The 14724-nt window shown below is 41.6% G+C and overlaps 1 protein-coding gene across 1 annotated transcript; it reads left to right on the top strand.

The window, feature by feature from the left end:
• Positions 1-1995: 1995 nt before the first annotated feature.
• Positions 1996-14724, top strand: LOC140555717 (maternal B9.15 protein). Its single transcript, XM_072679021.1, has 5 exons — positions 1996-2143; positions 9697-9875; positions 9969-10106; positions 11021-11327; positions 12165-14724. The coding sequence occupies exons 2-5, from the start codon at positions 9703-9705 to the stop codon at positions 12357-12359; spliced, it is 813 nt and encodes a 270-aa protein (XP_072535122.1). The 5' UTR covers positions 1996-2143; positions 9697-9702; the 3' UTR covers positions 12360-14724.

Raw genomic sequence — 14724 nt, forward strand, 5'->3', positions numbered from 1 at the left:
CAGGGCCAGCAGTCAGATAATCATTACTAGCTAATCAGCTAGCTACAATTCTACATGGATTCACTGATGATTTTCTTACCTTCAGATGTTTCTTTAAGTTGGAGTGGAGTGATTTAAAGCTGAGGGAATGTTTACCTGATTAACACTGCACAGTGATGTTCTTTACCGTTTCACAGGTTCTTTTGAAATTTCCACTAGTGAGTAAGGGGTCAGTGTCTGCCACCGTCCTACCAGCAGAGTGCGACGGCAGCAAAGGCACCGTTACCCAAGGGAACTCCAATTCCCAGACATCCTAGGGGTAATCAGTGCCAACAAGACACACCTGGTGGACACAGCATTTAAGGCTGTGACAAACGGCATGTCTCTGTCACACCTTTGTAGAGGGGTGACCGGTATGGTAAACGAGAGTGAGAGTGAGAGTGAGAGTGAGAGTGAGAGTGAGAGTGAGAGTGAGAGTGAGAGTGAGAAGAAGAAAGAGGGGGGAGGGGAGGAGTAATAGAGTTGTTATCCTCAGTTCCTTTGTTTAAAGAGCTGCATCTACCAGTTCCTTGGTGTCCAGTCATCTTGGCGTCTCCTTCGTTTAAAGGGGTGTAACTCCACCAATTGTCTGTGCTTGCTGGTGGTGCAGTGGTGAGGTGTTGAGGTCTCCATTGCCAGGGTTGCTGGGCGCAACTGTTCACCCACAGTGAAGTTAAATTAATTAACCCCATCATTACGTCACTTAAGGCCTGTCCTTACAGGTTTTCCTCTCTGCACTTGGGTCTGCTTCCTGACCGTCCTGTAACATAGTGAATCTGCTTTTACTGGGGGTGTGCTGTTACAATTAACCATCTGCACCGATCATGAACCCTGTTCATAATGGTGCTGAACTACATTCATCAAGAGGGGTTTCCTGGTATGGAAAAATCCACTAAACCAGGAAAGAAATGCAGGACAGCTCTCTTGTTTACAATTATGATAAAATGATGCTTTAGGTGTCTCTAGAAATGAACTGGATGATATGGAAAGCTTTATTATTGTAGCCTTATACAATTTCATAAAGGCCTACAATACATCTATGGCATTTAGCAGACGCTCTTATCCAAAGCGACTTACAAGGTTACTCGTATTACACAGGTGGGCCAATGTAGTGTTAGAAGTCTTGCCCAAGGACTCTTATTGGTGTAGTGCAGCATAGTCACCCAGACCGGGAATCGAACCCTGGTCTCCCACATGCTGTTGTAACGCAATGGCAGGTGTTATCTGTTGCACCACACCAACCAACCACAATAAAGTGATTGTGATTTGTGCTGACATTTGTCACACTGGTTAAAGCATGGCCCTGTTTACTGCACTTCCTGAGGCTGCCCATATTTGGTATGTTGCTTACTCTGCAAGTGGTGGAAGAGCCGTCATCCTGCTGTAGCAGCAGGGAAATAACCAGCGCTGCTCGTCATTTACTTTCCCACCCGTTTTCCGGCAAGTCCCGCCTCTTGCGCGGAGATTTGGCCAATAGGAACCCATCCCGCCTTCTAAAACTCACTGACGACACTGAAATAAAAGATTTGATTGGACAAGTGTCGATAAACTTATCTATTGAATATTTTTTTGTCTTTGTGTTTGTACTTAATCACATAAATCCATATATGGACATCTATATTTCCAAAATGAGAAGATTTTATTATAATAAGTAATTTTGGAGCGTTTCTATTATTGAATAATAGAACTAATAATTACAGCGATTACTTTATTATTATTATTTATTATTATTATTACTATTTGAAGTGAACTATTATCACTCTAAATGATATAATATAAAACATATGTTGGCAGTAGATACTATTTCCACTATTTCCAGTCCTAAAGTGCCAGTCGACATGTCCCTGTGAACTCCCAGGCAGTCCAAACGCAGGTGGGCGGGCTTTGCCTCAAGTCGGGTGGGCAAAACACCAAAAAACACCACGTTGTTCAGAAGCCCGAACAAGGAAGTGAGTCACATGTTAATCACTGACGGGAAAGTAATGACCAACTTTGCTCAACACAAACCGACACGGAAGGCAAAACGTGGACTGAGAACAAGGAAAGAGCGTCAGATAATAAGATCTCCGTTTAGGGAACACAGCTTTGGGGGAAAAGAGCCATCAAAACGGGAGGGACGCTGTAGGTAAGTGGAGCTGAGTGAAGTTGGGTTAAATTAAATTAAATTAAAAGTAGATTAAATAGAAATAGCCGAGAATGCTGTATAAAAAGCCGGGTATTCACGGTTAGAAATAACAAAAAATATTAAAAAAAAAACACTAAATGTAGTGTGTGGTTTTATTTATTTATTTATTTATTATTTATATATATATATATATATATATATATATATATATATATATATAATACAGATATTAAGCCTGTATTAACCTCGTGTATCCTCACATATATGTCCAGAGGGTTTAACGGACCACGTCATTTCTATATATATGAAGATTCAGGTTTGGCTACTATTGGTTTCATTTAGGGAGTTAGACTAACTGTATCGCCGACCAGTTCACTATATCTATCACTATATAGCCTCCTTATTAAAATTAAAACTCCATATATAGTAGAATAATATTAATAACAGTAAAAAAAAAATAATAATAAAAGAGACAACTGTATTAGTCAAGCATCACGTTTTTCTCAGTATTCCTAAAAAACTCTTACGTTTTCTGTCTAAATGTGGACGATTCTCTGAAGGGAATTTCCTCTCTGACTGTACTTGGTAGAGCTCGGTAAAGTGAGGAACTCGACAGCTGGTGTGTGTTGGCCACATGTAGGCTAGCTACATTGTTCTGAGGCACCATGTGTACATATGGGTTCCTATGAAGCTGAAGCTGGCCTCTTTCATGAGCTGCTTTTGTCAATTTTCCGTTCCACCATGAACAGTTTAAGGTGTCTTTTAAGGTGGAATGGAAGGTTTTGATGATAACGCGCTGGTTTCCTCCCGTCTTTGTGTCAAGCCCGTATAGACAAAGGAGGACCAGCGATGGAGGTTAAGGCTAGCTACACACCAGGGAGGCCAAACTGTTCCCCAGTAAAGTAGCTAGCAAAGTCCATAATGAGCTACTGACTCATGTAAAAGTACAAAGTTTTCACCAGAAACCAGCCTGAATAAAGTACCAGGTCTACAAACCCCCTCAGGTGATGGGTTCCCAGCAGTTCTCAGCGTCCCTGAGATGCTGGGTGTAGGTATTACTCTTCTAATCTTGGAATAAAATGCTTAAGCTTGAGTTACATGAGAATGACCTATGAAGATCTGGTCATTTTAGGATGTAAGCAAGGTCATTCAGTCTTGAGACATTGCCTTGTGAGAACTTCACGAGGAGGTTTTGGCCTAAAATGTTCCCAAATAAAAGCTTTTGGTCTACAATAAAATACTAAAGCTCGAGTTATGTGAGATATGTGAGGTAAAAAAAGTGGTGATATGGCAATATTTAGTATTAAACTTAGTAAATTACATTATAATAAGCTTTTTTTGAGCATAGTTATCCCAGCTTTGTGTATTTAGTGCAGCTCAGCTTGTGAATGGTTCAAGAACGCAGCAGTTTAATAGCCATTGATAAAATGGTAGTCCAAGATCTGGTCATTTTAGGATGTAAGCAAGGTCATTCAGTCCTGAGACATTGCCTTGTGAGAACTTCACGAGGAGGTTTTGCCCTAAAATGTTCCCAAATAAAAGCTTTTGGTCTACAATAAAAGGGTAAAGCTGGAGTTATGTGAGATATGTGAGGTAAAAAGTGATCAGGCAATTTTTTAGTATTAAATAGTTTTGTTTTTTTTTTAGCAAGTATTCCAGCTTCGCGTATTTAGTTAAATAATACAGTAGTTTGATAACAATTTGTAAACTTGTCATTGCTAGTGCATCGTGTTGGAACGTATCGCACCTCAGAAAAACAAGATGGTGTATTACTTTCCATATACTATGAAAATATCCCAGCAAAAAAAAGTATTGTGTGATATCGTCACCATATTGCCCAACCCTGGAGGGAGGAACTGTGATCTGGTCATTTTAGGATGTAAGCAAGGTCATTCAGTCCTGAGACATTGCATTGTGATAACTTCACGAGGAGGTTTTGGCCTAAAATGTTCTAAGGCTAAACACTTCCCAAATAAAAGTTTAAGATATTTGGATAGTTAAATGCTGATATTTGTCATTTAAGCATCACCTTGAGAGTTGGTAGGTTTTCTACAAAGCACCATTTCACGTCAAACCACTCTGAATGACTGTAAATCCGAACGATTGGCTTCTGCATTGGCTTTTCCCTTTAACACCAAAAAAGGAATTCCACATGTTGCACTAAAATTGGACTGAGTGATTTCCTCCCAAATGAGCGAGTAGAAGTTGAGGAGTAACGTCCTAAAAACATACTATTAGTATAATAATTATATTAGAGCGGAGTAGATCATTCAAAATCAGGACTAGCCCTAAAATTGTTGACCCAGTTGGTGCAGTGTAAGCATATGTTCAGTCTAGATAAATCCCCTTTTCTTCTGCCGATTAAAGTTACTGAAACCCATCCATCTGTCCATAAACCCCTTAAACATGTCTAATTGTGTTATAAAGCTTTGTCTGTAGCTAACATTACCACTTAGCTTCAATCTGTCCCACTTTAGGCCCAATCTGTTGCCTAAATGTCTTCTCGTTAGAAGACCTTTCACATTGGGAAGTAAATTATTTGTAATAGACTGAAGCCTACAGGACAAAAGCAGGTCAGTGCATTTCGGCCTGGGTCTGGATGGTAGATCCCTAAATCCCGAGGTAGCAGCTGCTTCATACTTCAGCATAATCACAACATGAATGTCTTACACAGACCGCCATTAATGCAGAATACAGTCGTCAATGTCTAAGTCTCGTCTGTTATCTCATACTTTTTGACCAATCTTTAAGACGCAGACGTGTGACTCATTACAGCGTCATTCAAGGCTGTTCTCTGACTGAGGTCTAAGTCGAGCAGACACTTTCAGGGTGTTACTGCAATATTACATCATTTAGAGCAACTGCTAAGTGATGGCTGTTCTCAAATGTCTGTCTGGTGGAGACTTGCTCTAAGCTGTACGTCTGGAAGTACTGTGTGTGTGTGTGTGTGTGTGTGTGTGTGTGTGTGTGTGTGTGTGTGTGTGTGTGTGTGTGTTCTCTCTGAAATTGATCATTCTAATTTCTTCAATCCAATTAACTTTTGTAGTTTCCAAGACTTATATGTAAATAAAATCAGTCATAACAATAAAACCACCTGCTGCCTGATATTGTGTAGGTCCGGCTTATGCCGACCTGTCTAGGCATGGACTCCACAAGACTTCTTAAGGTGTCCAGTGGAATTTGGAAGTAAGCAGCAGATGCTTTATGTCCTGTAAGTTGTAAGGTTGGGCCTCCATGAGCATCAGTGTAGCCCATGTGGTGCCCACAACCCTGTCAGCAGTTTACCAGTTGTCCTTCTTCGAAGCACTTTTGGTAGGTGCTGTCGACTGCATACCAGGAACACTTCACAATACCTGCCTGATGTTTTAGAGATGCTCTGAGCCAGTTGTCTAGTCATCAGTTTGGTCTTTGACTAAATGTCTCAGATTCCAACAATCTGTAGTCATGGGCTCCTCTAAGCAGCTGCCATGCAAAATAACTGATGCCCACAAAGCAGGCGAAGGCTATAAGAAGATATGTTTTCAGTCAGCTGTTTCCACAGTTTATAACAGAATTAAGACATGGCAGTTAACAGGAATGGTGGTGGTCAAGGTGTGAGAGAACCTTCAGTAAGATTTAGCAGACTCTTAAGTGCTGGTGTACTGTGCAGCAACACCTGTTCAAATTTAACGACTTTAGAAGAATACCTTTCTTGTGTCCTTGAAAATTAGATGGCTAGCGTCTCTCCTGGCCTCTACCAAACCCTGATTCATCCATCAGACTGCAAGACAGTGAAGTGTGACTCATCTCTCCAGAGAACATGTTTCCACTGATCTAGAGTTCACTGGTGGCCTGGCCTGCTTAAAGAGTTTGCATGGGTGCTTTATGGCTGAGGCTTCCATTTCACAGTTATAGCACTTACGGTTGGCCAGGGCAGATCTAGCAGGACACTGACCTAGTTTCACAAACGAACATGGCAAAGGTGGCATCTTATAACAGTGCCATGTTTAAAGTCACTGTGATCTTATGTATATATAGATTGCATGGCCATGTGTTAGATGTTTTATACCCGTTACAACTGTGCTGTATCAAATTACTAGCTAAATAAGAAGTGCCAAAATCCTAGATGTAGCCCCATACTGTAGAGGTAACTATAGGGTAATAAGGGTTTACAGTCTTCCTTTAAAAACTGCTTTCTTAATCATCTGCTTGCAAATTCTGAAACTGCACAGCCTACGTTTAACAGCTACAGCACGATAATCGACAGCGACTTGATTATCACGGCCTCAGACTGATGTAAACATGCTTGCTGCAGCGTAAGAGGGTGAGGTTGGATAACACGAAGCACAAAGTGTTCTTGAGGCAGTTTGACCTTGAAGCTGTTGTGATGTTAAGAGAACCTGCCGTGCAAGGTTTTACTACAGATAGCGATGATTAGGTTTATGAAAGTAGCACTTTGCATTAGAGTGATGCTTTAGTGATGCCACTTGTTGGCCTAAAGTGCCTCCTGTTGCTTATTGCGAAATCTGTGAAATCTGTAGAATCTGATGTATGCCATGTTTCCAACCGTTCAGATAGGGAAATGAAGCTGCGAAAAAAGTAGCTGTTTTTGAGTTCACTACATTCGAACAGTGGCACATTGCAGGGTAGCCAATGAGAACGGAGCTTGTTTACATACATCCATTTTAAATGGTACATTGAGAGAAATGTCCCATTTAATGCTAAGGGATTTGAGACTTATTTTCTTAAGTATCTAAGAATTCATGTGATTTCCGAGTATTAACAATAGTCTATACTCCGCTGACATGGCCTAATTCAATTAAATCCCATGTTCCAGTTTTAATAAGTTACATGGAACTATGCTATGTGCATCCACATTTACCTTTTATCTTTTTAAACAGCTGCAACTGAGCCCAGTTTTTTTTATTACAGCTGTAGTAGTCAAATAGGAGTGCTCTAGCTTGAGGGGTGCTGAGGTGTTGCATGATGTTGCAACTGCAGTGTACACACTGTTAAACAGAAGAAAAAAATTGCTATTGAAAATGAGCTAGAGGCATGGAGGATGTTCATACAGAGATGGGTGTGTCACTCATGGTCACACCTGAAACAAAGTCTATGACATCAGCTTGCCTTCTATAAATTCTATAGGCCTAGTGCAATGGTGAGCTGCCTAATATACTAAGATTCTCAGATGGACGGATGTCATACACTGATACACTGCCGTCCACTTGCCGTACTGCTCTTAGTTTCAATACAGTTGTAGTTGGAAGTTTACATGCTCATCAAGGCCTGATGATCAATTTAATCAGTTGTACATGGGTACATGTTACTGGGAGGTGTAGCCACTTAGTCAGAGTTTGTAAAAACACCTAAACCTAAGAACCTCCAGAGCAACACTGGAAGTTGCTGGAACACAAGTGTCACTGTCTACCGTCAAGTAGGTTTGACCTGCTCCAAAATCGCCACCTTCAGGGTCACACGTTGAGTTTTTTGACCACAGTGACCAGAGGTATGTTAGGTTGAGTGAACGTGAGGCATTCAGAGAACACTGTATCAACTGTTAAGCATGGTGGGGGTTGAAACTTGGACAAAATTGGGTGTTTGGTGACTCCACACACATCAGAGAAGGTTGTTGAAAGGATAAAACAGCCAAACATTAGACTTCTGGAGTGGCCTTTCCAAAATCCTGACCGTATCCTGATCATAAATATGTGGACTGTGCTAACTGTCCAGGAGAATGGTCAAAAATCCAACCAGAAATCTTCCTGAAGCTTAATTTGCTAGTAAAAGCTTATTTTTCAGAATTGCTGTTAAACAGTGATGGTACATGGCAAATGATGCACTCTAGCCATTTAAGAAGAGCTTAAACGGTTCAGAGATACAGGGACCCCTTCACAGCTTTACAGTTTTATATTACTTTTATTAGCATCTGGGTGCTGAATTTTAACAGTTAGAGATCTAAGAGGCCCTGGCTTACAAATGGAGGGGCCTATGGTAACCCAAATTATTTACCTGAAAGATAAAAGACAACAGTAATGTTTCCTGCACCTCAGTCAGTCATCGCTTCAGTTACTTTTCACTTATCTAATATTACATCTGTTGGGCAAATCACAGGGACAGGGTGTTCTTCTGGGACATGTTGTCTGGCATAGTATCTGTGTTCTTTCCCATGATTACAGTGGAAACCCACACTACCTGGAACGGATAGCTTGCTTAGCTCTGTCAAAACTAGTTCTGATCTTGTGACTTGCGTCTGTGCCCTTCCGTGCCACTTTGCATGTTCTTTGCTCTTCATGCAAATGATGTCCGTGCACTCCCGTTTATAACAGGAGCACAACTCCTCACTCGTGCGATGAGAGTAAGAGCGAGGGACGCGTTAATGGCAAACCTGATCATTGTATGAACAGGTCGCTTATCAACAGGAGCGAGATTTCTTCTGCCTCGCACAGTGTTCTGTGATAAAGATGGCTTAAATACAGAGGATTTAAAGGGACAGGATGGACCTATTTGGTTTGTAGCACGATTAAAGGTTAAGGCCATGGTCAAGATGGTCGAAATCTGTTCATTGAGCAGACAAAAACATACCCAATGCTGGTAAATTAGCTGGTTACACTGGTAAAGCAGCATAACTCTTGATCGGCATAGTGCATGTTTAAGTAGCTAGTCTATCAGCCGGTCATCAAGCTGGTAATACTGGTTAATTTGGGTTGGCCACTCGAACGACAAGATAACCTATGCTGGTCAAGAGCTAAACTGGTCAACCGGCCTGATGTTGCTGGTCATGCTAGTTAACGACCTTGGTCTTACCATACAGTTCGTCATATCTGAATATTATGGCCTCCCCTGGTTTGGAATGAACTCGACCAAGGATGTCACAGATAACACATGACCGGGTTTGCAGCACATATAAATAAGCAAGCACACCAGTCAGTTGTAGCAAAGTGCAAAACAATCATAATGGGCAAAGGATGTGGTTTGACTGATGTAGTAAATGACATGAAAATAGGGTACCGGGCGAAGGGTGGTAGCTTCCTGCACATTGAGTGCCTCCTACCGAATGTCATAACAGTAGGGAACGATGACTCTGGCGAGTGGGACAGAGCACCTAATACAGTCCATGACCCAATTTCTCATTATTGTCCTCTGAGTTTGGTTATTCCCACTATAAAATAGATAATATTCTGAAATGACCGTAGTCATTGACTGGACTGGTCTAGAGCTGGTCTAGAGCTGTGAAACTACACTACATAAACTCAGTTGTGAGTAAACGAATCCTTCTGTTGCTTCTTGTACAGATATGTACATGGTATCACAGCTCTTGAGTCGCCTGTCTTAACTGTCCGCTTGTCAAGTTTTACACCCTTTAACACCACTGCCCTCCATGTTCAGGAAGTCCTTGCCCCATGTGATGGGGGAAGTTCTGCAGATTTCTTTCCTCAACCCCCAAATGCAAAAATGGCTACATCAGAATGAACTGAAGATGAGCTCTTGTATTTTAAACAACACCTCAACTTCCAATCAAATTAAGTAAAACTGATTACTGGAATACTGAATGCTATTCTTACACCCGGCAGGAAGAGATGAAGAGAGAAGTGAGCGCTGGTGTGAACTTCCTGAAACGCTTGGCCTTGGAGCGAGGGGGCGTCGATGAAACCAAAGCCAAGCTGTTCGCTGCTAAACTTGGAGAGCTTCTGTGCGAGAAGTACACGGACCACTGGTACCCTGACAACCCCAACAAGGGACAGGCGTACAGGTACCTTACGCTTCGCCCAGCACTAGAGCGAGGGGAAACTCACCAAAGATTTGCAGGTGATCTTTCTTAACACCCCTTTCCCCTTTTCCCTAGATGCATCAGGATCAATGAAGGTGCCCCATGTGACGATTCCGTGCGACAAGCTTGTGAGGGAAGCAAACTGAGGCCATCGGAGTTGGGCTTCCCCCGCGAGATCACGCTGTGGATCGACCCACTGGAGGTGTCTGCTCGGTAAATAACCTCTTCACACAGGCTCCCTAGAGTTGCAGACACTGCTGTCTAGGCTTTAAGAGAGGTTGTGTAGGGCTGTACTGGGTTAAAGTAAATCCTCAAATGTGCCAAAAGGAAGCAGTTAGAGTACTGGTAGAGTGGCTCAGCCTCTAAATGCAGTGCCTAAACTATTGAACAACTAGGAGCGTAGGCTCAGAGCAGAGATCAAATTATTAGCAACTTTACAGCTCTGTACCGTTAAGACATGGGCTCCACGAGACTGCTGAAGGTCTCATTTGGAATCTGGCACCTGTAAGCTGTGTGGAGGGACCTCCATGAATCGCAGCAGTGAGCCCTGGTTGTCCTTCCTTGGAGCATTTTTGGTCGGTACTGATCACTGCATACTGGAAGCATCCCAAAAGGCCTGCTGCTTTGAAAATGCTCTGATTTGACAATAAGCTTGAGCTGGTTTGATGTCAAAGCTGGCTGTTCATACAGAGGTTATATTGAGTAGCACATATGATATCAATTTTGAGGCACTTCTACCGGCAGTGTAAATAAGCTTGAATCATATTGAGGCCACAAGACTGGCAAAGATCAATATAGATCAAAATACAGTGGCCACAAAATATATTACCGGCTAAATAGCAGCTCTTGTGGTGTATTCTCGGTATGCAGTGGTGAGTACCTCCAAAAAGTGGGTGATGGGTGAACAGGTAACAGTTGTGGGCATCCAGGGCTCACTGATCCCACAGGATCTGCTGCTGAAATCTTGGTGTCCATTACCAAAGGATGCCTTCAGAGGTATCCTGAAGTCCATGGTTCGATGGGGCCGAGCTGTTTTGCGCTGGCCAAAGTAGGACCTACACAATATTAGGCAAGTGGTTTCACTGTATGACTGATAATTGTTCCTTGATCACAACTCCGTCCGACAGATCAGGCGAGAACTGCAGGCATTTCACAGTGGCTCGTTTCAGCGAGGAGGATGAAGATAAGGAGGCCGGCCTGCACCAAGACGGCTTGGATTCCGCAAACCTAGACACCTCGGACTACCACTCGGCCAGCTCCTCCGACTGCGGCTCAGCCGTGTCCAGCGACACAGAGGAAGAGGCGAGAGACTGCGAGATCGAGAAGGCGAAAGAGAAACCGGGGCAGCAGAAGAAGGTCGAGGACAAGGCTTACATGATTGCAATGCGACCCAGGATGAGGGATTTAAAGCCCCGGAAAATTCCAAAGTCTCAGGTATGAATCATCAGATCGGGGGCTGCAGGGGCGCTGTCTTTTAGATATTTTAGGATTAGTCAGGAGCAGTAATGCATCATTCTGGGAAATTCTATACGTGGGGAAATTTTCAGGGAAACTGAAAGGTCAATATTTGACCTTTGATATTTGTACTCTGGTACAACTTGGTGGCTGCTTTACAAGTCTTTGGTCAGTTGTTTTGTTAAAGCTGATATTTCTAGAATAAATCTAAATCGCCATCAGATCACTTGATCATCAATATGTATGGGATGTCCCGATCTGGTCCAGGCATATTTGAATAGATCTGGTATCAGCTATTTTAATCCCAAGCCAGGTCTGAGTCTTGGTTTTCACCACAGTGTTCAGAGCGCCATCTGTTGGCCTCAAGGTGCAATTAACAAAAATTATTGTCCAGCTCTCAGCACTGTGGACGTTCTCAGAGGGCACATTTAAGAATTTAGAGTCTGCGGTGTGAAGCTATTTTACAGTGCAACCTGAGAACAGGCCATAATATCTGACCCTTTATAAAACTATCACTGAAACACTGTTTTACCAGCGGGAGAACCGCTCACCTTTCTCTGTTTTATAAACCAGCGCTGAAGCACGCATTTAGAACTGAGTGTAGACTAATGCTCATGCTAATACACACATGCTATAAAAACCCTAATCACAGCACTATAAATCACTACCCACTATAAATCAGTTATGTCACACCAGTAGACCACCAACAACAACAGATATCAGTCTGTAGTGTGAACCCCCAAAAATAAATGCAATCAAATCAATTATATATTTATTTATTCACATATTTTTCTTTCTCTCTCTGTTAAACCAAAGCTCCCAGGGCTCCAGTACTTCTACCACCCGACGCCTGTTTGGCCTCAGTACAAGAAGAAGGGTCCAGTAGTGCTCACCACCATTTGTACCCCTCCGCCCGCCCCTTTGCTGGGCTACTACGTCCTCCCCAAACCTCCCCCTCAGTTCATCGTCCCCCACGCAGCCCTCCAGCCATGGGGCGCAGCCAAAGGCTAGGTCACAACCAGTGAGGACGGAATCCGTATGATGACCTTTTTCTCTTGGCTGATTTCAAAACTTGTTTCACACTGAACTGACAGTAGTATTTCAAATAGTAATGTTGGAGTCGTTTTGAATCATTTTTTAATATAAATTTTTTAAACATTTGAGTGACATACACGGTCATGATGACTATAGTTATAGCTTGTAGTTTAATTAATGTTGTGTGTCTGTTTTATTTAAAGGTCATCTTTCATGTACTGAAATGCTTTCACTGAACCAAGCAATACTTAGCTATGTTTAGCTCTGATCTTCTGTTCGGGGACCACATTACCAGGTGCATAAATCACAATTGTAAAGCCATTATGTGAACTTTATTGTAAAGTTTTGAATGGAAAAAATGAAATGACCTATATAAGAGGGGAAATGAAGGGGTGGGGTCCAGCACAGTTTATTGATTTTCCTGCTTTGACACACCATCTAAACCTGGTGAATAACTGATAAGCTGAATTCAGGGATATTATAATTAAGCTTTTTGAGTGCATTATTTCTGTACAAACTACAAAACTGTGCGCTGTTGGTGAATCGCTGTTTTTCATAGTGAAAACAATTCTTAATGCATTACAAGAGACACTGCACTCAGCTAGGCTGCAAGCTTTCTATAGAAAGCACAAGTAGAGGAGGGCGATATGGTTAAAATATTATGATATTTACAGACAATTTTTACAAAACACAATATTTATCTCAGTATTTTGACATGCAGACAAAATGCATCAGTAGGCAGAGATAACAAAAAAAGCACTAATTACACTGTATCCAATGAAATGTATAGTTGGTTTGTGTTCGTTAAGCATGATACACTTGCTTTTGTCATGATAACTAAATTTATTAGAATTTCAGTAAAATCTCATTATATTGCCCTTCCCTAAGCTCAAGAAACACTTCATGCATTGCGTCTTATTTTTCTCCAAATTCTATTACGTTTTCACTCATTTCATTTTAGAGACTAGCATTATCAACCATGCTTTAGAAAGCCTAAGTACCTGCCTACTCCTTCTCTAAAGCACCCTTAAAAACAAGGGTTTTTTCGTATCATAACAAACCATAAGAAGTTACTGCCGTTCAAAATATATCCCATAGAATATGCATTAATGTATTAACAGTGTATACCAGTGATGGCGCGAATGAACTGAAATGCGCTGTTAACCACCTCAGACGTTTTTCCTGTCTGATACGAACAGTCCAAGCACAATGTGTACTCAGGCAATAATCACTGCTGCGAACTTGCGATCCCTGGGCCACAGTGGCAGCGCAGACCACCGAGCCACTAAGAGACCAACATTTTCTATAGAAAAGGCAAAGCTTCTAAAAAAAAAAAAAGAAAAATGCAAATATTTAAAAGATTCAGGTAGCTATAGCCATGTTTGTCTCTTGGTTTTATTACAGTTGCAGTTAAATGGTGTTTTTGAGCAGGAAAAATCCAAAACTGTGCAGGAACTGTGTTCCAAGACCACCCTACCCCTTATACCTTTTATATCCTATGGTAATCAGAAAATCGTACTGGAAGATTAAAAAACATCACCTGGATTAGGGCAATGGGAACAGAATGGAGAGGGGGAAAGATTCTCCAAATCAAATGTCGAACGGTCATCTCAGCTTCCTGACTCAGGTTCGTCAGTCTGTAGTGTCATCTGTGGCTTCAGTGCTTTATACAAAATGTGTTTCACACTTTGAACCAAACAAGTGGTGGGTAGCCTTTACTTCAAATACTGTGACCTTGGTTGTTCACTGTGACATAATCCATTTCTCAGGATATTGATTTGACTTGACTATGAAAAACAGTCCCATCTGTTCGTGAGTCATTCCGATGCTCCTTCATGATGCTTGTTCGTTTCCAAGCCAGTAGATGATGCTAAATGCTGCAGCAACCACCGTGTTCTCTGCCATGTCCGCTTATTTATCGCAGCCGCTAATAACTGCTCTGTAGTGTAAAATCGCTTAGCTTTGTACGTAAAGCACTGGAATCAAATCTAAATTGTCTAGATTGTGTCTTTTTTACAATCAGAAATCATCCCAATCGGATGCTGCACTTTACACATGTATGTACAATAGCTTTACACACTGGAGCTGTTGACTGTTTTCTGCTTTTACTGACATTTATTTCCTGTTTGCTTTTAAGAAATTCCTATTTATTTGTGGTCACTCTACACTTTGCATAAGTAGCGTCAAGTGATGCAAGCCTTGTAAATAATTTTCTTGGTGTCATACACAGTTTATATGGAGTTATTTTCATGTTCTATTGTATATCCCTCTGTTTGCATTGTGGTCAATCATGTATGTATATATATTTTTAATAAAACAATACTAAATGCTAAACTCAAAA

The sequence above is a fragment of the Salminus brasiliensis genome, chromosome 5 (assembly GCF_030463535.1).
Source record: "Salminus brasiliensis chromosome 5, fSalBra1.hap2, whole genome shotgun sequence".
NCBI lineage: Eukaryota > Metazoa > Chordata > Actinopteri > Characiformes > Bryconidae > Salminus > Salminus brasiliensis.